The 27583-nt window shown below is 47.8% G+C and overlaps 1 protein-coding gene across 1 annotated transcript; it reads right to left on the minus strand.

Moving 5' to 3' along the window:
- Nucleotides 1–7286: 7286 nt before the first annotated feature.
- SBSPON (somatomedin B and thrombospondin type 1 domain containing) lies at nt 7287–26190 on the minus strand. The gene is made up of 5 exons (XM_038766533.1): nt 26100–26190; nt 19281–19475; nt 15881–15971; nt 13209–13385; nt 7287–7747 (listed from the first exon to the last, which is right to left on the minus strand). Exons 1-5 carry the CDS (start codon nt 26188–26190, stop codon nt 7630–7632), a joined length of 672 nt encoding a protein of 223 aa, XP_038622461.1. The 3' UTR covers nt 7287–7629.
- Nucleotides 26191–27583: the final 1393 nt, after the last annotated feature.

A 27583-nucleotide genomic window follows, 5' to 3' on the forward strand; every position in this document is an offset into this window, starting at 1 on the left:
GGTGTGTACTTGAGTTGATTTTTGTTCATCCCTCCCGCTATCCCGCGCTTTTCAATCCCAAGATGGAGAGGAAGAGGTTTCGGCAACCAGCCGAAACTGGAGGGGAGACGGACCGGTTCCGGAACCTCTTTGGGGCGGGACGATCGGGCGTCCGGCCCCAGAGGGGACGTCAAGACCCCCGGGAAGATGGTGAGGCTCTGACCTGCCTTGCTTTCTGCCCTGTCCCAGTTCTAGACTGTAAGCCCGTTGTGGGCAGGGACTGTGTCTGTTCATTGTTCTGTTGTACTCTTGCAAGTGCTTAGTACAGTGCTCTGTGCAGGGGAGGTGCTCAGTAAGTACGATTAGAGAAGCAGCGTGGCTCAGTGGAAAGAGCCCGGGCTTTGGAGTCAGAGGCCATGGGTTCAAATCCGGGCTCTGCCACTTGTCAGCTGGGTGACTTTGGGCAAGTCACTTCACTTCTCTGGGCCTCAGTTCCCTCATCTGGAAAATGGGAATTAAGACTGGGAGCCCCACTTGGGACAACCTGATTACCTCGTATCCTCCCCAGCGCTTAGAACAGTGCTTTGCACATAGTAAGCGCTTAACAAATACCAACATTATTATTATTATTATTATTATTATTATTACGATTGAAAGAATGGATGCTCCTGCAGTGGGAGGAACGGTGCGCCCTCTGGTGGTGGGGGTTGGAGCTGCGGGTCTGCTTTAATTATAATCATTCATTCAGTCATTTATTGAGCGCTTACTATAATAATAATAATAATGGCATTTGTTAAGCGCTTACTATGTGCAAAGCACTGTTCTAAGCGCTGAGGGGATGCAAGTTGATCAGGTTATCCCACGGGGGACTCAGTCTTAATCCCCATTTTACAGATGAGGTAACTGAGGCTCAGAGAAGTGAAGTGACTTGCCCAAGGTCACGCAGCAGACATGTGGCGGAGCCGGGATTCGAACCCATGACCTCTGGCTCCAAAGCCCGGGGTCTTTCCACTGAGCCATGCTGCTTCTCTGTGCTTACTGTGTGCAGAGCACTGTACTAAGCGCTTGGGAAGTACAAGTTGGCAACATATAGAGACGGTCCCTACCCACCAGTAGACTCACAGCCTAGAAGATAATAATGAATAATTTTGGTATGTGTTAAGCGCCCAGCGCTTAGAACAGTGCTTTGCACATAGTAAGTGCTTAACAAATGTCATTATTATTATTATGTGCCAAGCACTGTTCTAAGCACTGGGGGAGATACAGGGTAATCAGGTTGCCCCACGTGGGGCTCACGGTCTTCATCCCCATTTTCCAGATGAGGGAACTGAAGCACAGAGATGTGAAGTGACTTGCCCAAAATCACACAGCCGATTAGTGGCGGAGCGGAGGTTAGAACCCATGACCTCTGACTCCCAAGCCTGTGCTCTTTCCACTGAGCCACGAAAGAATAATAATAATAATGTTGATGGTATTTGTTAAGCGCTTACTATGTGCCAAGGACTGTTGGGGTGTTTGCTTAGTGTGTAATAATAATAATAATGATGGTATTTATTAAGCACTTACTATGTGCCAGGCACTGTACCAAGCGCTGGGGTGGGTACAAGGAAATCGGGTTGGACAAATGTGTGAAAAATGTGTGAAACCCCAAGCGCAGATGGAAATGTGGAAGTGCTGGAAATGGCTGGGGTGTTTAGCAATAATAATAATAATGGCATTTATTAAGCGCTTACTATGTGCAAAGCACTGTTCTAAGCGCTGGGGAGCTACAAGGTGATCAGGTTGTCCCACGGGGGGCTCACAGTCTTCATCCCCATTTTCCAGATGAGGGAACTGAGACCCAGAGAAGTGAAGTGACTTGCCCAAAGTCACACAGCTGACAGTACAGCTCTGGCTGGAGATTGGTCAGTCAGTGGTATTTATTGACTTATTGACTTTATTATTATTAAATTTATTATTTATTTATTTACTTATTCATCGAATTTATTTATTTTCCACTGAGCAGCGTGGCTCAGTGGAAAGAGCCCAGGCTTTGGAGTCGGACGTCGTGGGTTCAAATCCCGGCTCCGCCACCTGTCAGCTGGGTGACTTCGGGCAAGTCACTTCACTTCTCCGGGCCTCGGTGACCTCATCTGGAAAAGGGGGACGAAGACTGGGAGCCCCCCGTGGGACAACCTGATCACCTTGGAACCTCCCCAGCGCTTAGAACAGTGCTTGGCGCATAGTAAGCGCTTAACAAATACCATTATTATTATTATTATTGAGCGCTTCCTGCGTGCGGACCACTGTACTAAGCGACGGAGGCTTGGCGGAGGTAAGATACGAACAGCAGAGCAGCTGGGGGTGGTGAGTCTCTCGGCTAACTGGGCGCCTTGAAAGACTGAACTGGTAACTGGGGGAAACTGGTTTCTTTTTGGTTACTCCCTTTTTCTCTTTAATTACTCCCTTTTTCTCCTCCTTAGTTACTCCCTTTTTCCCCTCCTGTGACTCTTCTTTCATTCGTTCAGTCGTACTTATTGAGCGCTTACTGTGTGCAGGGCGCTGTATCAAGCGCTTGGAAGAGTACAAGAAGAGTAGAGAAGCAGCGTGGCTCGGTGGAAAGAGCACGGGCTTTGGAGTCAGGAGTCATGGGTTCGAATCCCGGCTCCGCCAGTTGTCAGCTGTGGGACTTTGGCCGAGTCACTTCACTTCTCTGGGCCTCAGTGCCCTCATCTGGAAAATGGGGATGAAGCCCGTGAGCCCCCCGTGGGACAACCTGATCTCCTTGTAACCTCCCCAGCGCTTAGAACATAATAAGCACTTAATAAATGCCATCGTTATTATTATTATTATTACAATATAGCAAAAAACAGACACACTCCCTTCCCACAAGCCCTGCTTCCCCTCTCCTCTTGCGCGGCTAACTTTTCCCCGCCTTCTTAGCCTGCTGGGAGGGATATCTGACCCCAGCCGTAAGCCTTTTATGGGAATTAAAACCCTTTTGGGTAATTCCAAAGCCGTAATTTCCAGAGTCAGCCACCCCCACTCCCCCCTGCGAAGGCTACAGTTATAAAGCATTAATTAAAACAGGCTTAGGGGGCTTAAGCCGCGAGAGCCCTAACTTTAAAAAGGAAAGCGGTAACCCCGAAGTGATTAACGAAGGACTGAGGTCTTTAATTTTCAAGCCGTTTATTTAAGCTTCCTCGGAATTCGCGGCTGACGTTAAAAAAAATGCATTGTCTAATCGCCCTGCCCTTTCAGCCGATGAAAAATGCTTCTTGCGAACAGAGGTACCAAAAACTGACATCACTTCGACTCGAAAGCGACCACGGCCCGAAGTGAAAGATAAGTACTCCGTTGCGGGGAGATTCTTTTTCAAAATCTGGTTGTTCACCAAGCACGGTAGGAAAACACGACAACCAGAAACACAACTTGAGTTTGCCGGTGCAGAATCGGCTCGTCTTAGGTATCTTGGCGATCCGGATCGCCGAGCTTGGCGTTGAAGGAAAAATTCTGTGCCCTTGAGTAAAACCCACAGAAATTTCTCCGGTTAATTTAGGGACTCCTGACCGCAGGTTGAATTCACGGAGGGAGAGTGAACGCTGAAGATAATAATAATAATAATAATAATAATTATGGCATTTGTTAAGCGCTTACTATATGCAAAGCACCGTTCTAAGCGCTGGGGGGGATACAGTGTGATCAAGGTGTCCCATGTGGGGCTCACAGTCTTAATCCCCATTTTTACAGATGAGGTAACTGAGGCTCAGAGAAGTGAAGTGACTTGCCCAAGGTCACCCAGCAGACTGGTGGTGGAGCCGGGATTCGAACCCATGACCTCTGACTCCAAAGCCCGGGCTCTTTCCACTGAGCCACGCTGCTTCTCTATGAAGGAGATCGGTCTCTGAGGGTTTTTCGGACTGTAGGTAAAAAATCATTAGGTGTTAATTGGATACAGTCGTCGGCCCCGATATCCCCTTGTCGGCATTTGCGGTATTTATCTTGACCCAAAGATGCCGTTTTCGACGTTTAAGGCCTCAAAAGCATATACCCTCTCAACAGAAATAATAATAATAATAATTGGCATTTGTTAAGCGCTTACTATGTGCAAAGCACTGTTCTAAGCGCTGGGGAGGATACAGGGTGATCAGGTTGGCCCACGTGGGGCTCACAGTCTTCATCCCCATTTTACAGATGAGGGAACTGAGGCCCAGAGAAGTTAAGTGACTTGCCCAAGTAATCTTATTCCCCTTTGCAGAAAAATCGGCGTCTCTTCGTTTGTTGCTGAACTGTACTTTCCAAACGCTTAGTACAGTGCTCTGCACACAGCGCGTGGCTCAGTGGAAAGAGCCCGGGCTTCGGAGTCAGAGGTCATGGGTTCAAATCCCGGCTCCGCCAACTGTCAGCTGGGTGACTTTGGGCAAGTCACTTCACTTCTCTGGGCCTCATCATCATCAATCGTATTTATTGAGCGCTTACTGTGTGCAGAGCACTGTACTAAGCGCTTGGGAAGTACAAGTTGGCAACATATAGAGACAGTCCCTACCCAGCAGTGGCCTCAGTGACCTCATCGGTGAAATGGGGATGAAGACTGTGAGCCCCCCGTGGGACAACCTGATCACCTTGTAACCTCCCCGGCGCTTAGAACAGTGCTTTGCACACAGTAAGCGCTTAATAAATGCCATCATTATTATTATAATAAATGCGATTGAATGAATGAATGTGACTTTCCCATTGAAACGAACGGTTGCCTTCATCCCTAAATAATGGAGCGGGCTTCTTCGTTCTTTCAGCAAGGACGTAGGGAGTGTTTGGCTTTCCGCTTCAAACACCTTGTTGCCCTCTGAGTCTAAATAGTAATAATGATGGTATTTGTTAAGCGCTTACTATGTGCAAAGCACCGTTCTAAGCGCGAAAGTGTATTTGTGATTGAACAACGGCTTTCGAAACACAGCGAGGCTGGGGCTGACTTCCCTTCTGATCAAATGCCGACGCGGGTTTCAAAGGGTGGGATTAGACTCCCGGTTAGGGTTGAGCCTCTGTCTCTCGCTACAACTCGCTTGGTGACTTTGGGTGCCTCAGTTTACCAGTTTGTAAAATGGGAATGTCCTGCTGCATCCCTCCGGGCTGGAGTTGGATGGTGTCAGTGTGAGTTCACAGGAGCTTAATGTCCTGTTCCTCCTTCGGCTTCTTTCCTTGGGGTCTTTAAGTACCTGATTTGAAATGATTAAAAATTCCTTCCGAGAGGCTGTTGGATTTTGCTCGATTTATGCTCGGAGGGCATCTTTGTACATATTTACTATTCTATTTATTTTGTTAATATGTTTTGTTTTGTTGTCCGTCTCCCCCTTCTAGACTGTGAGCCCGCTGTTGGGTAGGGACCATCTCTATATGTTGCCAACTTGTGCTTCCCAAGCGCTTAGTACAGTGCTCTGCACACAGTAGGCTCTCAATAAATACGATTGATAGTGTGAGTTCACAGGAGCTTAATGTCCTGTTCCTCCTTTGGCTTTTTTCCTTGGGGTCTTTAAGTACCTGATTTGAAATGATTAAAAATTCCTTCCGAGAGGCTGTTGGATTTTGCTCGATTTATGCTCAGAGGGCATCTTGGTACATATTTACTATTCTATTTATTTTATTTTGTTAATATGTTTTGTTTTGTTGTCCGTCTCCCCCTTCTAGACTGTGAGCCCGCTGTTGGGTAGGGGCTGTCTCTATATGTTGCCAACTTGTACTTCCCAAGCGCTTAGTCCAGTGCTCTGCACACAGTAAGCGCTCAATAAATACGATTGAATGAATGAATGAATGTTATCAATGGGCCGCTTAGTGTGTGTCTCTCTCTGTGTTCCCTGCAAGGTTTCTAAGGCAAAACCTTAAGGCTTTAAAAATCCGTGGCACTTTGGCAACGGTTTCAAGCCCTGCGGCCCCTAAAGTATTGTTCGACGCTCACGGAAGAGGTGATTCCCAATTGCAGTCATCCCCTATCCCCACATTCCTCCAGGCCTCCTCGTGAAAATGGGGAATCGTGACGATCGATCGTTAATGGTATTTTAAGAGCTGTGTCGAGCACTGTTCTAAGCGCTGGGGTGGATACAAGCTAATCAGGGCAGGACAAAGTCCCTGTTTCATATGTGTTTTGGCCTAAATAGAAGGGAGGACAGGAACTGAGGCCCCCTTTTTACAGTTGAGGAAACTGAGGCACAGAAAAGGTAAGCCCAAGGTCACACAGCACTCAAGTGGCGACGGGGTTAGAACCCAGGTCCTCTGATTCCCAGGCCAGTGCTCTTCCCACTGGGCCAAACTCTTCCCAGTCAGGAATTCTGCAATGATCTTCACCTCCACAAGCTATGGATTTCCACTCCCTCGAGGAAAAGTACTGCCTTTCTAATATCTACTTCACCGGAGAAAGTATTTACCATGGAATTAAAACAGTGTGGCCCGTTTCGAAATCACGTAGGCCAGTTTCATAGCAAACGATCGTTTCCAGTGAGTAGCCCAATTCATAGCAGGGATGTATTCCGTCTCTTATTTTTAAAAAACAGAAAAGAAGCTGGAAGTGTAGTCTGATTGGGGGGAAAAAAAGATGGCAAAGAGGATTCATTGACGGATAATAATGATGGCGTTTATTAAGCACTTACTATGTGTAAAGCACTGTTCTAAGCGCTGGATGTTCTAAGCGATGATAATAATAATAATGGCATTTATTAAGCGCTTACTGTGTAAAGCACTGTTCTAAGCGCTGGATGTTCTAAGCGATGATGATAATAATAATGGCATTTATTAAGCGCTTACTATGTGCAAAGCATCATCACCAATCATTTATTGAGCGCTTACTATGTGCAGAGCACTGCGCTTGGGAAGTACAAATTGGCAACATATAGAGACAGTCCCTACCCAACAGTGGGCTCACAGTCTAAAATCCCAGAACTTGGTAATAATAATAATGATGGCATTTATTAAGCGCTTACTATGTGCTAAGCACTGTTCTAAGCGCCGGAGAGGTTACAAGGCGATCAGGCTGTCCCACGGAGGGGCTCACAGTCTTAATCCCCATTTTACAGATGAGGTCACTGAGGCACAGAGAAGTGAAGTGACTTGCCCAAAGTCACACGGCTGACAATTGGAGGAGCCGGGATTTGAACCCATGACCTCTGACTCCAAAGCCCGGGCTCTTTCCACTGAGCCACGCTGCGATGGGTAGTGACCTCGAGGTGGGAGTCATTTTAAGTAGCCGCACGGCCGGGCCCGAGTGAGGAGAGGGAAATCAAGTGTTCCAGTGGGCCGGCCCCGGCTAATAATAATAATAATGATTTTGTAAGCGTCTACTACGTGCCAAGCACTGTTCTAGCCTCCGCCTCTCCTCGGGCTGTCTCCCTCAGAGCCTGCTGGGGCAGGCTCAATAAACAGAGCGGAAATAGCAAATTGTCAAAAAGAAAAAAAGCCACGCAAAAAGGGGTTCGCTACCTTGATTTGACCAAAACGGGTATCATCATCATCATCAATCGTATTTATTGAGCGCTTAACTATGTGCAGAGCACTGTACTAAGCGCTTGGGAAGTACAAATTGGCAACACATAGAGACAGTCCCTACCCAACAGTGGGCTCACAGTCTATTTTAGGGTATGTCCCTCAAATCACTTTCTTAGATTTCCCCCCTCCCCACTTTGAAATTCAGATAAACACAAAGCTGTGCACATCTGGGCACGAACACCGGTTCACCTTCCGAATTTTTTTCCAAGTTCCGTGACAGTGGGGGTTGCCGATGGCATGCCAGTGAAGAGCTCGATCTCTGGAAAGGAATGGAAAAACACCAGTTACCGCAGTAGGAAAATGTCAGATATTCTCTTACTGCGCTGTAGTTAAAAAGTTGATTATTTCTGCCAAAATGTCCGAAACGACGCTGCCCTGAAATGACTTTCCAAAAAAAAAACAAAAGTTATTAAGTGTTTACTAAGTGCCAGGGAATGCGCTAGAGGCAGCGGAAAGAGCCCGGGCTTTGGAGTCAGAGGTCGTGGGTTCAAATCCCACTCGTCGGCTGTGTATCTTCGGGCAAGTCACTTCACTTCTCTGGGCCTCAGTTCCCTCATCTGGAAAATGGGGATAAAGACTGAGCCCCCTGTGGGACAACCTGATCACCTTGTAACCTCCCCAGCGCTTAGAACGGTGCTTTGCACATAGTAAGCGCTTAATAAATGCCATCATTATTATTATTACTAAGTTCTGGGTTAGAGAAAAGCTTCATTAGGTTGGACACAAGTCCCTGTCCCAAGTGCGGCTCACGGTCTTCATCCCCATTTTCCAGATGAGGGAACTGAGGCCCTGAGAAATGATTTGCCCAAGGTCAATCAATCGTATTTATTAAGCGCTTACTGTGTGCAGAGCACTGTACTAAGCGCTGGGTCCCACGGCAGACAAGTGGCAGAGCCGGGGCTAAGTTCTCTAGACAGTCTGCCAGACTGTAAGCTCGTTGTGGGGAGGGACTGTGTCTGTTATATTGTTATTTTATCCTCTCGCAAGCGCTCAGTACAGTGCTCTGCACACATTAAGCGCTCGGTAAACACGATTGACTGACCGTGGCCAACGTGACAAGGCCACAAGCCAGTTGTTAAAGGGGCAGGTGGCAGGCTGCGGCCTTCCTTCCTTCCCTTCCTTCCTTCCTTCCCTTCCTTCCCTTCCTTCCCTTCCTTCCTTCCCGTCCTTCCTTCCTTTCCTTCCTTCCTCCCTTCCTCCCTTCCCTTCTTCCTTCCTTCCTTCCTTCCCTTCCTTCCTTCCTCCCTCTCCTTCCTTCCTTTCTCCCTCCCTTCCTCCCTCCCTCCCTTCCCTTCTTCCTTCCTTCCTTCCCTTCCCTTCCTTCCCTCCTCCCTTCCTCCCTCCCTTCCCTTCTTCCTTCATTCTTTCCTTCCTTCCTTCCCTTCCTTCCTCCCTCCCTCCCCTTCTTCCTTCCTCCCTCCCTCCCTTCCTTTCTCCCTTCCTTCCTTCCCTTCCCTTCTTCCTTCCTTCCCTTCCTCCCTCCCTCCCTCCCTTCCCTTCTTCCTTCCTTCCTTCCTCCCTCCCTCCCTTCCTTTCTCCCTTCCTTCCTTCCCTTCCTCCCTCCCTTCCCTTCTTCCTTCCTTCCTTCCCTTCCTCCCTCCCTTCCCTTCTTCCTTCCTTCCTTCCTTTCCTTCCCTTCCTTCCTTTCTTCCTTCCTCCCTTCCTTCCCTTCCCTTCCTTCCCTTCCTTTCCTTCCCTTCCTTCCCTTCCTTTCCTTCCTTCCTCCCTTCCCTTCTTCCTTCCTTTCTTCCTTCCTTTTCTCTCTCTCTTTCTCTCCCGAATAAGCCCCCTTATTAATTCGTTACAAGCCTATTTAAAAGAAATACAGATGAGCTCATTCAGATCAACATTTGAGTGGGAAAACAGCTTTCCTCCTCCCCCTCCGTATTCTTCTCTATTGAATTTATAAGGTCTGCCTCTAGCTAAGATCCCCGGCGCGCAATAAAGCCAAAGCCAAGCTTAGCAAGCCGGCTACGGGGCCTGAAAATAATATGCATTAGAAGGGGCGTTCGCTGCCGACTCCAACATCTGGCTTGGACTCCCCATTTTTTTTTTTTGTGCATCGAGGTTCTTTGCTGTTCAGCGGGGCTCCCTGAAACCCAGAAGCAGCCTAGTGGATGGAAGCCTAGGAGTCGGAAGGGCCTGGGTTCTAATCCTGGCTCCGCCACTTATCAATCGTATTTATGTATTTATTGAGCTTTTACTGTATGCAGAGCACTGTACTAAGCGCTTGGGAAGTACAAGTTGGCAACATATAGAGACAGTCCCTACCCCAACAGTGGGCTCACAGTTCTGCTGGGTGATCTCGGGCAGGTCGCTTCACTTCTCTGGGCCTCAGTCCCCTCGTCTGCAAAATGGAGATTGTCTGTGGACCGCATTCATTCATCGTCGTATTTATTAATAATAATAATGATGGCATTTGTTAAGCGCTGAGGACGCTGTTCTAAACGCTGGGGAGGATACGAGGGGATCAGGTTGTCCCACGTGGGGCTCACAGTCTGCATCCCCATTTTCCAGATGAGGTCAGTGAGGCCCAGAGAATAATAATAATAATGGCATTTATTAAGTGCTTACTATGTGCAAAGCACTGTTCTAAGTGCTGCGGAGGTTACAAGGTGATCAGGTTGTCCCACGGGGGGCTCACAGTCTTCACCCCCATTTTACAAATGAGGGAACTGAGGCCCAGAGAAGCAAAGTGACTTACCCAAAGTCACACAGCTGACAAGCGACGGAGCCGGGGTTTGAACTCATGCCCTCTGACTCCCAATCCCGGGCTCTTTCCACTGAGCCATGCTGTCCTTCTGTCTGTCTCTCCTTTCTTTCTTTCCTTCCTTTCTTTCCTTTTGCTTTCCTTTCTTTCCTTCCCTCCTCCTTTCTTTTCCTTTCTTTCCTTTTTCTTTCCTTTCCTTCCTTCCTTCTTTTCCTTCCTTCCTTCCTTCCTTTTTCTTTCTTTCCTTTCTTTCCTTTCCTTCCTTTCTTCCTTCCTTTTCCTTCTTTCCTTCCTTCCTTTCTTTTTCTTTCCTTTCCTTCCTTCCTTCCTCCTTTCCTCCCTCCCTTCCTCTCTTCCCTTCCTCTCTTCCCTCCTTCCTTCCTTCTTTTCCTTCTTTCCTTCCTTCCTTTTTCTTTCTTTCCTTTCTTTCCTTTTTCTTTCCTTCCTTCCTTTCTTCCTTCCTTCCTTCTTTTCCTTCTTTCCTTCCTTCCTTTCTTCCTTCCTTCCTTTTCCTTCTTTCCTTCCTTCCTTTCTTTTTCTTTCCTTTCTTTCTTTCCTTTTTCTTTCCTTTCCTTCCTTCCTTCTTTCTTTTCCTTCCTTCCTCCCTTCTTTTCCTTCCTTCCTCCCTTCCTCCCTCCCTTCCTCTCTTCCCTCCTTCCTTCCTTCTTTTCCTTCTTTCCTTCCTTCCTTTCTTTTTCTTTCCTTTCCTTCCTTCCTTCCTTTCTTCCTTCTTTCTTTTCCTTCCTTCCTTCCTTCCTCCTTTCCTCCCTCCCTTCCTCTCTTCCCTTCCTCTCTTCCCTCCTTCCTTCCTTCTTTTCCTTCTTTCCTTCCTTCCTTTCTTTTTCTTTCTTTCCTTTCTTTCCTTTCCTTCCTTCCTTCATTTCCTTCCTTCCTTTCTTCCTTCCTTCTTTTCCTTCTTTCCTTCCTTCCTTTCTTTTTCTTTCCTTTCTTTCTTTCCTTTCCTTCCTTCCTTTCTTTTCCTTCCTCCCTTCCTCCCTCCCTTCCTCTCTTCCCTCCTTCCTTCCTTCTTTTCCTTCTTTCCTTCCTTTCTTTTTCTTTCCTTTCCTTCCTTCCTTCCTTCTTTCTTTTCCTTCCTTCCTTCCTTCCTCCTTTCCTCCCTCCCTTCCTCTCTTCCCTTCCTCTCTTCCCTCCTTGCTTCTTTCCTTCTTTCCTTCCTTCCTTTCTTTTTCTTTCTTTCCTTTCTTTCCTTTTTCTTTCCTTTCCTTCCTTCTTTCCTTCCTTCCTTTCTTTTTCTTTCCTTTCTTTCCTTTTTCTTTCCTTTCCTTCCTTCCTTCTTTCTTTTCTTCCTTCCTTCCTCCCTTCCTCCCTCCCTTCCTCTCTTCCCTTCCTCTCTTCCCTCCTTCCTTCCTTCTTTTCCTTCTTTCCTTCCTTCCTTTTTCTTTCCTTTCTTTCTTTCCTTTTTCTTTCCTTTCCTTCCTTCCTTCCTCCCTCCCTTCTTCTCTTCCCTTCCTCTCTTCCCTCCTTCCTTCCTTCCTTCCTTTTTCTCTCTCTCTCTCTCTCTCTCATTTATTTGTTGAGCACTTACTGTGTGCATGATAGGACAGGAATTGCGTCTGACCCGATTAGCTGGTGTCTACCCCAGCGCTTCCCCCTCAGGGTCGCCCCTGGAGAGTTTCCCGTCCTCTACCAGTCTCGGCTACGGGAGGGAGAGTCAAGCAGAGGCCTGTCCATGCCACCCCTAGCCTGGGCAGTGGCTAGCGAGCGGAAGGCCGTCTGCTACAAGTCAAAACTCACCCGTGCTGGGCAGCAGCGACACGAGAGAGAGTCAAAAGCGGAAACTCAAGTTTACTGGGCAGAAGAAAGCGACGGTCAACCGCTTCCGTATTTTTACTCTCCGACTCCCCTCCCAGAACGACTGCAGATGGAGGTGGGGCGTTCTGGGAGAGATGGATCGCAGAGAAGCAGCGTGGCTCAGTGGAAAGAGCCCGGGCTTGGGAGTCAGAGGTCATGGGTTCGAATCCCAGCTCCACCAATTGTCAGCGGGGTGACCTTGGGCAAGTCACTTAACTTCTCTGAGCCTCAGTGACCTCATCTGGAAAATGGGGGTGAAGACTGTGAGCCCCACATGGGACAACTTGATCACCTTGTATCCCCCCCCCCCCCAGCGCTTAGAACGGTGCTCTGCACATAGTAAGCGCTTAACAAATGCCATTATTATTATTCAATCATAATTATTGAGCACTTACTGTGTGCAGAGCACTGGACTAAGCACTTGGGAAGTCCAAGTTGGCAACATATAGAGACGGTCCCTACCCAACAACGGGCTCACAATCAATCAATCGCATTTATTGACGCTTACTGTGTGCAGAGCACTGGACTAAGCGCTTGGGAAGTACAAGTTGGCAACACATAGAGACAGTCCCTACCCAACAGTGGGCTCACAGTCTAGAAGGGGGAGACAGAGAACAAAAGCAAACATACTAACAAAATAAAATAAATAGAATAGATATGTACAAGTAAAATAAATAGAGTAATAAATATGTACAAAGATATATACATCTATACAGGTGCTGTGGGGAAGGGAAGGAGGTAAGATGGGGGGAATGGAGAGGGGGATGAGGGGGAGAGGAAGGAAGGGGCTCAGTCTGGGAAGGCCTCATATATATACATATATATATATGTATATATGTTTGTACATATTTATCACTCTATTTTACTTGTACCTATCTATTCTATTTATTTTATTTTGTTAGTACGTTTGGTTTTGTTCTCTGTCTCCCCCTTTTAGACCGTGAGCCCACTATCGGGTAGGGACCGTCTCTAGATGTTGCCAACTTGGGACTTCCCAAGCGCTTAGTCCAGTGCCCTGCACACAGTAAGCGCTCAACAAATCCGATTGATGATGATGATCGAAGTCCCAGCCAGCCCTAGGACGCCGGCTAGTGAGCCCGCTGTTGGGTAGGGACTGTCTCTATACGTTGCCAATTTGTATTTCGTAAGCGCTCAATAAATACGATTGATGATGACGAAGGAGCGCCCCGCGACTTACCCGTCGGCGTCCAGGCCGTCGCCCAAGCAGCGTGGGTTCGGGGAAGTCATCGCCGGGGGCCGACAGTCCACGCACACCACGTGTCCTCGCCGAAGGTACCGCATCCAGCGGGTCCAGGGCCGGGCGGCCCCTGAACACGGGGGAGACAGGGTGTCCACTCGGAACTCCACACAGTACCTGCCGACAAAAACCGGGGGTCACCTTGGTCGCTCGCCGCGGACGTCTACTCTCCTGGCGAGATATTGTAACCATCCATTCACTCATTCATTCATTCAATCGTATTTATTGAGCGCTTACTGTGTGCGGAGCACTGGACTAAGCACTTGGGAAGAGGGAGACGGCCAACAAATACCAACGTTATTATTATTCTCTGGGCCTCAGTTCCCTCATCTGTGAAAGGGAGATTAACACTGAGCCCCCCCCGTGGGACCACCTGATCACCTTGAAACCTCCCCAGCGCTTAGAGCAGTGCTTTGCACATAGTGAGCGCTTAATGTGTGCAGAGCACTGGACTAAGCACTTGGGAAGAGGGAGACGGCCAACAAATACCAACGTTATTATTATTCTCTGGGCCTCAGTTCCCTCATCTGTGAAAGGGAGATTAACACTGAGCCCCCCCGTGGGACCACCTGATCACCTTGAAACCTCCCCAGCGCTTAGAGCAGTGCTTTGCACATAGTGAGCGCTTAATAAGCGCCAGCGTTATTATGTATGGAAGGGCTGTGGGGCTGGGACGGGGGGTGGATAAGTAATAATGGCATTTATTAAGCGCTTACTATGTGCAAAGCACTGTGAGCAAGTCGGCGACGCGGAAGGGAGTGGGAGAAGAAAGGAGGGTGTAGGGAAGGCTTCTTGGAGGAGGCGGGCTTTTGATAAGGCTTTGAAGGCGGGGAGAGTGACTCCAATATAATAATAATAATAATGATGGCATTGTTAAGCGCTTACTATGTGCAAAGCACTGTTCTAAGCGCTGGGGAGGTTCCAAGGTGATCAGGTTGTCCCCCGGGGGGCTCACAGTCTTCATCCCCATTTGACAGATGAGGGAACTGAGGCCCAGAGAAGTGAAGTAGCTTGCCCAAAGTCACCCAGCTGATGAGTGGCGGAGCCGGGATTTGAACCCACGACCTCGGACTCCAAAGCCCGGGCTCTTTCCACTGAGCCACGCTGCTTCTCAATACAAGCGCTCAGTACAGTGCTGTGCACAAAGTAAGCGCTCAACAAATACGATTGAATGAATGAATGAATGAGGAGGGAGAGCAATCCAGGCCAGAGGCAGGACGTGGCCGAGAGGTCATTCGTTCGTTCAATCGTATTCCGGCCTTGTGAGCCCATTGTTGGGGAGGGACTGTCTCTCTCCGTTGCCCAACTGTACCTTCCAAGCGCTTAGTACAGTGCTCTGCACACAGTAAGCGCTCAATAACTACGATTGAACGAATGGAGCACTGTACTAAACACTTGGAAAGTACAATTTCTAGACTGTGAGCCCACTGGTGGGTAGGGACCGTCTCTAGATGTTGCCAGCTTGGACTTCCCAAGCGCTTAGTCCAGTGCTCTGCACACAGTAAGCGCTCAATAAATACGACTGAATGAATGAATTCGGCAGCAGAGACAATCCCGACCCAACAACGGGGTCGCGGCGAGATCGAGGTGCATACTTAGCCCCGTGTGCCACAGGGACTGCGGTATTAATTCTTTTGAAGCGCGGCTTAAGGGAAAGAGCCCGGGCTTGGGAGTCCGAAGTCGTGGGTTCTAATCCCGCCTCCGCCACTCGTCTGCTGGGTGACTTTGGGCAAGCCACTTCACTTCCCCGGGCCTCGGTTCCCTCATCTGGAAAACGGGGATTCAAAGTGCGAGCCCCATGTGGGACAACCTAATTACCCTGTATCTCCCCCAGTGCTTAGGACGGTGCTTGGCGCATAGTAAGCGCTTAACAAATACCACCGTCATTATTATCATTTTGAATCTAGCCCCGGCTTTGCGCTCAGCACATAGGAAGCGGTTAACGAACAGTTAACGAATAGTTAGCGGTTAGCATTATCGAACTCTCCCGAACACTCAGTACAGTACTCTCCACACAGTAAAGGCGCTTTTTGAACTTGTATCCGCCCCAGCGCTCAGTACAGTGCCTGGCACATTGTAAGGGCTTAACAAATGCCACGGTTATTATTACGATCGTTATTCTGATGGTGCTTGTGAGTTAAAGGCGCGAGAACAGCATTGCTCAATTGAAAGAGCCCGGGCGTGGGAGTGAGAATAAATATGGTTGTACATATTTATTACTCTATTTATTTATTTGTGTATTTTACTTGTACATTTCTATCCTATTTATTTTATTTTGTTGGTATGTTTGGTTTTGTTCTCTGTCTCCCCCTTTTAGACTGTGAGCCCACTGTTGGGTAGGGACTATGTGTTGCCAATTGGTACTTCCCAAGCGCTTAGTACAGTGCTCTGCACATAGTAAGCGCTCAATAAATACGATTGATTGATTGATTGATTGATTAACAAATAGCACAATTACTCTTACGGGGGGAGACAGCTTTGGCCCTGTGCTGGTTTCATTTGTCCACCAAGTTCAGTATGATGTCTCTCCTTTGGTGCACAGTCTCCGGTGCTCGGACCCGCGTTCCCGGACGCCTTACGCTGTGATAAGCGCCAAAGGCCGAAAGAATTACCCGGCATCCTCTTGGTCATGCGGCCATCGGGAGGACGGAGCGGGTCGGTTCCTCTCCAGGCTGTGAGCGAAGCTTGTTATGAAGGCGGGGACTGGAAAACAGCAAAACCCCATTAACATCCAACCGGGGCAATCAGTTGTACTTACGGAGCGCTCAGTACAGTGCCTGGCACACGGCAAGCACCTAAATACCACTTTTAGACTGTGAGCCCGCTGTTGGGTAGGGACCGTCTCTATACGTTGCCAACTTGTACTTCCCAAGCGCTTAGTCCAGTGCTCTGCACACAGTAAGCGCTCAATAAATACGATTGATTGATTGATCAGATGAGTGGGATTAGAACCCGTGACCTTCTACTCCCAGGCCTGGGCTCCACGTATGTCACGCTGCTTCCTGTGATGATCTATGCCCACAAGGAGCTCACAGTCTAGAGTGGGGGAGACGGACATCAATGCAAATAATAATAATAATGATGGCATTTGTTAAGCGCTTACTATGTGCAAAGCACCGTTCTAAGCGCTGGGGAGGCTACAAGGTGATGAGGTTGTCCCACAGGGGGCTCACGGTCTTCATCCCCATTTTACAGATGAGGTCACTGAGGCACAGAGAATAATAATAAGAAGAATAATGATGGCATTTATTAAGCACTTACTATGTGCAAAGCACCGTTCTAAGCGCTGGGGAGGCTACAAGGTGATCAGGTTGTCCCACGGGGGGCTCACAGTCTTCATCCCCATTTTACAGATGAGGTGACTGAGGCACAGAGAATAATAATAATAATGGCATTTGTTAAGCGCTTACTATGTGCAAAGCACAGTTCAAAGCGCTGGGGAGGCTACAAGGTGATCAGGTTGTCCCACGGGGGGCTCACAGTCTTCATCCCCATTTTACAGATGAGCTGACTGAGGCACAGAGAATAATAATAATAATAATGGCATTTATTAAGCGCTTACTATGTGCAAAGCACCGTTCTAAGCGCTGGGGAGGCTGCAGCGTGGCTCAGTGGAAAGAGCCCGGGCTTTGGAGTCAGAGGTCATGGGTTCGAACTCCGGCTCCACCACGTGTCTGCTGTGGGACCTTGGGCAAGTCACTTAACTTCTCGGAGACTCAGTTAGCTCATCTGTAAAATGGGGATGATAACTGCGAGCCCCATGCGGGACAACCTAATCATCTTGTCTCCCCCCCAGCGCTTAGAACAGTGCTTTGCACATAGTAATGTATGTGTATGCACATAGTAATGTGCATAGTAACATAACATAACATAGGGAATATCAGTCCATCAACCAATTGTATTTATTGAGCGCTTACTGTGTGCAGAGCACTGGACTAAGCGCTTGGGAAGTCCAAGTCGGCAACATCTAGAGACGGTCCCTACCCGACAGTGGGCTCACAGTCTAGAAGGGGGAGACGAAGAACAAGACAAAACATACTAACAAAATAAAATAAATAGAATAGATATGGACAAGTAAAATAAATAGAGTAATAAATACGTACGAACATATATACAGGTGCTGTGGGGAAGGGAATATAACCCCATTGGCCAGTAAGGGAAATAATCATGGAGTATGTTAAGCGCTTACTATGTGCCAGGCGCTGTACTGAGCACAGAGGAGAATCCAAGAAAATAATCAATCATATTTATTGAGCGCTTACTGTGTGCAGAGCACTGCACTAAGCACTTGGGAAGTACAAGTTGGCAACATATAGAGATGGTCCCTACCCAACAGTGGGCTCACAGTCTAGAAATAATAATAATTATGGTATTTAAAGCGCTTACTATGCGCTAAGCACTGGGGAGGTTCCAAGGTGATCAGGTTGTCCCACGGGGAGCTCACAGTCTTAATCCCCATTTTCCAGGTGAGGGAACTGAGGCCCAGAGAAGTGAAGTGACTTGCCCAAAGTCCCACAGCTGACAATCGGCGGAGCGGGGATTTGAACCCATGACCTCTGACTCCAAAGCCCGGGCTCCTTCCCCTGAGCCACGCTGCTTCTCTAATGGAGAATCAAGCAATCATCATCATCATCAATCGTATTTATTGAGCACTTACTGTGTGCAGAGCACTGTACTAAGCGCTTGGGAAGTGCTTATTTATTTTACTTGTACATATCTATTCTATTTGGTTAATATGTTTGGTTTTGTTCTCTGTCTCCCCCTTCTAGACTGTGAGCCCGCTGTTGGGTAGGGACCGTCTCTAGATGTCGCCAACTTGGACTTCCCAAGCGCTTAGTACAGTGCTCTGCACACAGTAAGCGCTCAATAAATACAATTGATTGATTGATTGATTGATTGAAGTCCAAGTTGGCAACATATAGAGACAGTCCCTACCCAACAGTGGCCTCACAGTCTAAAAGAGAAGCAGCAGATGGAGTTGAATACAGTCCCTGCCCCGCCATGGGGCTCCCTGTCTCACACCCCATTTTAGAGATGGGTAACCGAGGCCGGGGGCAGAGAAATCAATCAATAGTATTTATTGAAGCAGCGTGGCTCAGTGGAAAGAGCCCGGGCTTTGGAGTCAGAGGTCAAGGGTTCAAATCCCGGCTCCGCCACTTGTCAGCCGTGTGACTCTGGGCAGGTCACTTCACTTCTCTGGGCCTCAGTTCCCTCATCTGGAAAATGGGGATGAAGACTGTGAGCCCCCCGGGGGACAACCTGATCACCTTGGAACCTCCCCAGCGCTTAGAACAGTGCTTTGCACATAGTAAACGCTTAATAAATGCCATTGTTATGGGGAAGCAGCGTGGCTCAGTGGAAAGAACCCGGGCTTTGGAGTCAGAGGTCATAGGTTCAAATCCCAGCTCCGCCAGTTGTCAGCTGTGTGACTTTGGGCAAGTCACTTCACTTCTCTGGGCCTCAGTTCCCTCATCTGTCAAATGGGGATGAAGACTGTGAGCCCCCTGGGGGACAACCTGATCACCTTGGAACCTCCCCAGCGCTTAGAACAGTGCTTTGCACATAGTAAACGCTTAATAAATGCCATTGTTATGGGGAAGCAGTGTGGCTCAGTGGAAAGAACCCGGGCTTTGGAGTCAGAGGTCGTGGGTTCAAATCCCGGCTCCGCCAGTTGTCAGCTGTGTGACTTCGGGCAAGTCACTTCACTTCTCTGGGCCTCAGTTCCCTCATCTGTAAAATGGGGGTGAAGACTGAGCCCCCCAGGGGACAACCTGATCACCTTGTAACCTCCCCAGCTCTTAGAACAGTGCTTGGCACATAGTAAGCGCTTAATAAATGCCATTATTATTACTGAGCGCTTACTGTGTGCAGAGCACTGTACTAAGCGCTTGGGAAGTCCAAGTCGGCAACATAGAGAGACGGTCCCTACCCAACAGTGGGCTCACAGTCTGAAAGTGACTAAAAAGGAAATGACTTGCTCAAGGTCACCCCGACGAGGAGGAGAGTCAGTACCGTGCTCTAGGCCGCAGTCCCGGCCCTGGGGGTCGAGGTAGTCGAGGCAACCGGCTTTTTCCTCCAACGGCGGGCACGGGTCCCCGCCGTCCTGGGGCTCCCGCAGCACGGGGCGCCTCCGTACCCGCTCGGCCGGCTGGCATCGCTCCGCACAAGCGCTCCAGGGACTCCAGGCCCCGACGAGGCACGCACGAGCTGGAGAACGACAGCAACGGGGGCTGAGGCCTAGGGTGGGACGGAGGCCGGGGGCACCGGGGCTGCCCGGGACCTACATTTTCCAGAATTCATTCATTCAGTCGTATTTATTGAGCGCTTACTGTGTGCAGAGCACTGTACTAAGCACTTGGGAAGTTGGCAACATCTAGAGACGGTCCCTACCCAACAGCGGGCTCACAGTCTGGAAGGGGGAGACAGACGACAAAACCTATTAACAAAATAAAATAAATAGAATAGGAAATATGTACAAGTAAAATACATTCATTCATTCAATCGTATTTATTGAGCGCTTACTGTGTGCAGAGCACTGGACTAAGCGCTTGGGAAGTCGGCAGCATCTAGAGACGGTCCCTACCCAACAGCGGGCTCACAGTCTAGAAGGGGGAGACAGACGACAAAACCTATTAACAAAATAAAATAAATAGAATAGGAAATATGTACAAGTAAAATACATTCATTCATTCAATCGTATTTATTGAGCGCTTACTGTGTGCAGAGCACTGTACTAAGCACTTGGGAAGTTGGCAACATATAGAGACGGTCCCTACCCAACAGCGGGCTCACAGTCTAGAAGGGGGGGACACACGACAAAACATATTAACAAAATAAAATAAATAGAATAGTAAATATGTACAAGTAAAATAAATTCATTCAATCGTATTTATTGAGGGCTTACTGTGTGCAGAGCACTGTCCTAAGCGCTTGGGAAGTACAAGTTGGCAACATCTAGAGACGGTCCCTACCCAACAGCAGGCTCACAGTCTAGAAGGGGGAGACAGACAACAAAACATATTAACAAAATAAAATAAATAGAATAGTAAATATGTACAAGTAAAATAAATTCATTCATTCATTCAATCGTATTTATTGAGCGCTTACTGTGTGCAGAGCACTGTCCTAAGCGCTTGGGAAGTCCAAGTTGGCAACATCTAGAGACGGTCCCTACCCAACAGCGGGCTCACAGTCTAGAAGGAGGAGACGGACGACAAAACATATTAACAAAATAAAATAAATAGTATAGTAAATATGTACAAGTAAAATAATCCATTCATTTAATCATATTTATTGAGCGCTTACTGTGTTCAAAGCACTGTACTAAGCACTTGGGAAGTTGGCAACATATGGAGACGGTCCCTACTCAACAGCGGGCTCACAGTCTAGAAGGGGGAGACAGACAACAAAACATATTAACAAAATAAATAGAATAGTAAATATGTACAAGTAAAATAAATCCATTCATTCATTCAATCGTATTTATTGAGCGCTTACTGGGTGCAGAGAACTGTACTAAGCGATTGCGAAGTCCAAGTTGGCAACATCGAGAGACGGTCCCTACCCAACTGCGGGCTCACAGTCTAGAAGGGGGCGACAGACAACAAAACAAAACATGTTAACAAAATGAAATAAATAGAATAAATATGTACAAATAAAATAAATAAATAAATAAATAAATTCAATCGTATTTAGCTACTGCTTACTGTGTGCAGAGCACTGTACTAAGCACTTGGAGGGGACAGTACAACAATAAACAGAGACTTTCCTCCTCTCCCGGGCCCCTCACCCCTCTGCAGTCTTCAATTTATTAACAATAACACTATTAATAATAACGGTATTCGCTAAGTGCTTACTATGTGCCAGGCACTGTACTAAGCGCTTGGAGAGGACAGTACAACAATAAACAGAGACTTTCCTCCTCTCCCGGGCCCCTCGCCCCTCTGCAGTCTTCAATTTATTAACAACAATAATACTATTAATAATAACGGTATTCGTTAAGCGCTTACTATGTGCCAGGCACTGTACTAAGCGCTTGGAGAGGATAGTACAACACTAAACAGAGACTTTCCTCCTCTCCCAGGCCCCTCGCCCCTCTGCAGTCTTCCTTTTATTAACAATAACACTATTAATAATAACGGTATTCGTTAAGCGCTTACTATGTGCCAGGCACTGTACTAAGCGCTTGGAGAGGACAGTACAACAATAAACAGAGACTTTCCTCCTCCCCCGGGCCCCTCGCCCCTCTGCAGTCATCAATTTATTAACAACAATAATACTATTAATAATAACGGTATTCGCTAAGCGCTTACTATGTGCCAGGCACTGTACTAAGCACTTGGAGAGGACAGTACAACAATCAACAGAGACTTTCCTCCTCTCCAGGGCCCCTCGCCCCTCTGCAGTCTTCCATTTATTAACAATAATACTATTAATAATAACGGTATTCATTAAGCACTTACAATGTGCCAGGCACTGTACTAAGCGCTTGGAGAGGATAGTACAACAATAAACAGAGACTTTCCTCCTCTCCAAGGCCCCTCACCCCTCTGCAGTCTTCAATTTATTAACAACAATAACACTATTAACAATAACGGTACTCGCTAAGTGCTTACTATGTGCCAGGCACTGTACTAAGCGCTTGGAGAGGATAGTACAACAATAAACAGAGACTTTCCTCCTCTCCCGGGCCCCTCGCCCCTCTGCAGTCTTCCATTTATTAACAACAATAATACTATTAATAATAACGGTATTCGCTAAGCGCTTACTATGTGCCAGGCACTGTACTAAGCGCTTGGAGAGGACAGTACAACAATAAACAGAGACTTTCCTCCTCCCCCGGGCCCCTCGCCCCTCTGCAGTCTTCAATTTATTAACAACAATAATACTATTAATAATAACGGTATTCGCTAAGCACTTACTATGTGCCAGGCACTGTACTAAGCGCTTGGAGAGGACAGTACAACAATAAACAGAGACTTTCCTCCTCTCCAGGGCCCCTCGCCCCTCTGCAGTCTTCCATTTATTAACAATAATACTATTAATAATAACGGTATTCATTAAGCACTTACTATGTGCCAGGCACTGTACTAAGCGCTTGGAGAGGATAGTACAACAATAAACAGAGACTTTCCTCCTCTCCAAGGCCCCTCACCCCTCTGCAGTCTTCAATTTATTAACAACAATAACACTATTAACAATAACGGTACTCGCTAAGCGCTTACTATGTGCCAGGCACTGTACTAAGCGCTTGGAGAGGATAGTACAACAATAAACAGAGACTTTCCTCCTCTCCCGGGCCCCTCGCCCCTCTGCAGTCTTCCATTTATTAACAACAATAATACTATTAATAATAACGGTATTCGTTAAGCGCTTACTATGTGCCAGGCACTGTACTAAGCGCTTGGAGAGGACAGTACAACAATAAACAGAGACTTTCCTCCTCCCCCGGGCCCCTCGCCCCTCTGCAGTCTTCAATTTATTAACAACAATAATACTATTAATAATAACGGTATTCGCTAAGCGCTTACTATGTGCCAGGCACTGTACTAAGCGCTTGGAGAGGATAGTACAACAATAAACAGAGACTTTCCTCCTTCCCCGGGCCCCTCACCCCCCTGCAGTCTTCCATTTATTAACAATAACACTATTAATAATAACGGTATTCGTGAAGCGCTTACTATGTGCCAGGCACTGTACTAAGCGCTTGGAGAGGACAGTACAACAATAAACAGAGACTTTCCTCCTCTCCCGGGCCCCTCGCCCCTCTGCAGTCTTCCATTTATTAACAACAATAATACTATTAATAATAACGGTATTCGTTAAGCGCTTACTATGTGCCAGGCACTGTACTAAGCGCTTGGAGAGGATAGTACAACAATAAACAGAGACTTTCCTCCTCTCCAGGGCCCCTCGCCCCTCTGCAGTCTTCCATTTATTAACAATAACACTATTAATAATAACGGTATTCGTTAAGCGCTTACTATGTGCCAGGCACTGTACTAAGCGCTTGGAGAGCTTAGTACAACAATAAACAAAGACTTTCTTCCTCCCCCGGGCCCCTCATCCCTCTATTATTCCTAAGCGCTTAGAGAGCACAATCCGGCCACAGATAGAGCCCATCTTCTAGACTGTGAGCCCGTTGTTGGGTAGGGATTATCTCTATTTGTTGCCGAATTGTACTTTCTAAGCGCTTAGGACAGTGCTCTGCACGCAGTAAGCGCTCAATAAATAGGATGGAATGAATGATTGACCGTCCCTGTTGCCCAATTGTCCTTACTAAGCGCTTCTGTTAATTTGTTTTGTTCTCCGTCTCCCCCTTCTAGACTGTGAGCCCGCCGTTGGGTAGGGACTGTCTCTATATGTTGCCAAATTGGACTTCCCAAGCGCTTAGTCCAGTGCTCTGCACACAGTAAGCGCTCAATAAATACGATTGATTGATTGAATGAATGAATAAACAGGTTCAGGCTTCCAATTCCCCCCACCACCACCCCATGCCAGCTGGGTATCTATTCTATTTATTTTACTTTGTTAGTATGTTTGGTTTTGTTCTCTGTCTCCCCCTTTTAGACTGTGAGCCCACTGTTGGGTAGGGACTGTCTCTATATGTTGCCCACTTGGACTTCCCAAGCGCTTAGTACAGTGCTCTGCACACAGTAAGCGCTCAATAAATACGATTGATTGATTGATTGATTGATTGAATGAATGAATGAACAGGTTCAGGCTTCCAATTCCCCCCCTGGCCCCGCATGCCAGCTGGGATCCGGTGCCCGGAAAGGATGCCAAGGGGGGCATGCCAAGGGGGGGCCCACCTGGCAGGTCCTAAGGGCAGGAATCAGGGTGCTCTCTTCCTCCCTTCAAGGCCCTACTGAGAGCTCACCTCCTCCAGGAGGCCTTCCCACACTCAGCCCCTTCCTTCCTCTCCCCCTCGTCCCCCTCTCCATCCCCCCCATCTTACCTCCTTCCCTTCCCCACTGCACCTGTATAGATGTTTGTACATATTTATTACTCTATTTATTTATTTATTTTACTTGTACTTATCTATTCTATTTATTTTACTTTGTTAATATGTTTGGTTTTGTTGTCTGTCTCCCCCTTTTAGACTGTGAGCCCACTGTTGGGTAGGGACCGTCTCTATATGTTTCCCACTTGGACTTCCCAAGCGCTTAGTACAGTGCTCTGCACACAGTAAGTGCTCAATAAATACGATTGATTGATTGATTGAATGAATGAATGAATGAACAGGTTCAGGCTTCCAATTCCCCCCACCCCCCACCCCCATGCCAGCTGGGCATCTATTCTATTTATTTTATTTTGTTAGTATGTTTGGTTTTGTTCTCTGTCTCCCCCTTCTAAACTGTGAGCCCACTGTTGGGTAGGGACTGTATCTATATGTTGCCAACTTGGACTTCCCAAGCGCTTAGTCCAGTGCTCTGCACACCGTTAGTGCTCATTAAATATGATTGATTGATTGATTGACTGAATGAATGAACAGGTTCAGGCTTCCAATTCCCCCCCGGCCCCCCATGCCAGCTGGGATCCGGTGCCCGGAAGGGATGCCAAGGGGAGGGATGCCAAGGGGGGCCCACCTGGCAGGTCCTAAGGGCAGGAATCAGGGTGCTCTCTTCCTCCCTTCAAGGCCCTACTGAGAGCTCACCTCCTCCTGGAGGCCTTCCCACACTCAGCCCCTTCCTTCCTCTCCCCCTCGTCCCCCTCTCCATCCCCCACATCTTACCTCCTTCCCTTCCCCACTGCACCTGTATAGATGTTTGTACATATTTATTACTCTATTTATTTATTTATTTTACTTGTACCTATCTATTCTATTTATTTTACTTTGTTAGTATGTTTGGTTTTGTTCTCTGTCTCCCCCTTCTAGCCTGTGAGCCCGCTGTCGGGTAGGGACTGTCTCTATACGTTGCCAACTTGGACTTCCCGAGCGCTTAGTCCAGTGCTCTGCACACCGTAAGCGCTCCATAAATCCGATTGAATGAATGAATGAATGAATGAACAGGTTCAGGCTTCCAATTCCCCCCCACACCCCATGCCAGCTGGGTATCTATTCTATTTATTTTACTTTGTTAGTATGTTTGGTTTTGTTCTCTGTCTCCCCCTTCTAGCCTGTGAGCCCGCTGTTGGGTAGGGACCGTCTCTAGATGTTGCCAACTTGGACTTCCCGAGCGCTTAGTCCAGTGCTCTGCACACAGTAGGCGCTCAATAAATACGACTGATTGAATGAATGAATGAACAGGTTCAGGCTTCCAACTCCCCCCCACACACACACACACATGCCAGCTGGGTATCTATTCTATTTATTTTATTTTGTTAATATGTTTTGTTTTGTTGTCTGTCTCCCCCTTCTAGCCTGTGAGCCCGCTGTTGGGTAGGGACCGTCTCTAGATGTTGCCAACTTGGACTTCCCGAGCGCTTAGTCCAGTGCTCTGCACACAGTAGGCGCTCAATAAATACGACTGATTGAATGAATGAATGAACAGGTTCAGGCTTCCAACTCCCCCCCACACACACACACACACATGCCAGCTGGGTATCTATTCTATTTATTTTATTTTGTTAATATGTTTTGTTGTCTGTCTCCCCCTTCCAGCCTGTGAGCCCGCTGTTGGGTAGGGACCGTCTCTAGATGTTGCCAACTTGGACTTCCCGAGCGCTTAGTCCAGTGCTCTGCACACAGTAGGCGCTCAATAAATACGACTGATTGAATGAATGATGAACAGGTTCAGGCTTCCAATTCCCCCCCCTCACATGCCAGCTGGGATCCGGTGCCCGGAAAGGATGCCAAGGGGAGGGATGGCAAGGGGTGGCAGGTCCTACCTGGGCAGGAATCCGGGTGGTTGGGGCAGGATCGGGTCCCGACGCCCCCCGGGCCCAGCAGGAGCAGCCACAGGACCCCCACCCTCCTCATGGCCGGGGCCCCCCACCCGGGCCAGCTCCCGGGGGGCTCTAGTAGCCAACACGACCCGCCCAGAGCCACCCACCAGCCCACCAAGCCACCAGGCCTCCAACGCCCACAAGGCCCGGCCCCTTTCCCCTTCCCCCTCCCCCTGGAGGGGCGGGGACACTCCAATTACAATCCAGTTTCTTAATCAATCGTATTTATTGAGCGCTTACTGTGTGCAGAGCACTGGCCTAATCAATCAATCAATCGTATTTATTGAGCTCTTACTGTGTGCAGAGCACTGGACTAATCAATCAATCAATCGTATTTATTGAGCTCTTACTGTGTGCAGAGCACTGGACTAATCAATCAATCAGTCGTATTTATTGAGCGCTTACTGTGTGCAGAGCACTGGACTAATCAATCAATCAGTCGTATTTATTGAGAGCTTACTGTGAGCAGAGCACTGGACTAATCAATCAGTTAATCGTATTTATTGAGCGCTTACTGTGTGCAGAGCACTGGACTAATCAATTAATCAATCGTATTTATTGAGCGCTTACTGTGTGCAGAGCACTGGACTAATCAATCAGTCAATCGTATTTATTGAGCGCTTACTGTGTGCAGAGCACTGGACTAATCAAGCAATCAATCGTATTTATTGAGCGCTTACTGTGTGCAGAGCACTGGACTAATCAATCAGTTAATCGTATTTATTGAGCGCTTACTGTGTGCAGAGCACTGGACTAGTCAATCAATCAGTCGTATTTATTGAGTGCTTACTGTGTGCAGAGCACTGGACTAATCAATCAATCAGTCGTATTTATTGAGCGCTTACTGTGCTCAGAGCACTGGACTAATCAATCAATCAATCAATCGTATTTATTGAGCGCTTACTGTGTGCAGAGCACTGGACTAATCAATCAGTCAATCGTATTCATTGAGCGCTTACTGTGTGCAGAGCACTGGACTAATCAATCAATCATATTTATTGAGCGCTTACTGTGTGCAGAGCACTGGACTAAGCGCTTGGGAAGTCCAAGTTGGCAACATATAGAGACGGTCCCTACCCAACAGTGGGCTCACAGTCTAGAAGGGGGAGACAGAGAACAAAACCAAACATACTAACAAAATAAAATAAATAGAATAGATAGGTACAAATAAAATAAATAGAGTAATAAATATGTACAAACATATATACAGGTGCTGTGGGGAAGGGAAGGAGGTAAGATGGGGGGATGGAGGGGGGACGAGGGGGAGAGGAAGGAAGGGGCTCAGTCTGGGAAGGCCTCCTGGAGGAGGGGAGCTCTCTGTAGGGCCTTGAAGGGAGGAAGAGAGCTCCAAGTTGGCAACATATAGAGACAGTCCCTACCCGACAGTGGGCTCACAGTCTAGAAGGGGGAGACAGAGAACAAAACCA

This window comes from Tachyglossus aculeatus, chromosome 25 (genome assembly GCF_015852505.1).
Source record: "Tachyglossus aculeatus isolate mTacAcu1 chromosome 25, mTacAcu1.pri, whole genome shotgun sequence".
NCBI classification, from domain to species: domain Eukaryota; kingdom Metazoa; phylum Chordata; class Mammalia; order Monotremata; family Tachyglossidae; genus Tachyglossus; species Tachyglossus aculeatus.

Bases quoted from the DNA above. Each gene is read 5' to 3' on its own strand.
- SBSPON (XM_038766533.1), bottom strand. From the start codon at position 26,190: ATGAGGAGGGTGGGGGTCCTGTGGCTGCTCCTGCTGGGCCCGGGGGGC. The intron at 15,972-19,280 runs GTACTGACTCTC...GCTGTTTTCCAG, and splicing joins GGACTGCGGCCTAGAGCACG to TCCCCGCCTTCATAACAAGC. The intron at 13,386-15,880 runs GTAATTCTTTCG...TTTTGTCGGCAG, and splicing joins CATGACCAAGAGGATGCCGG to GTACTGTGTGGAGTTCCGAG.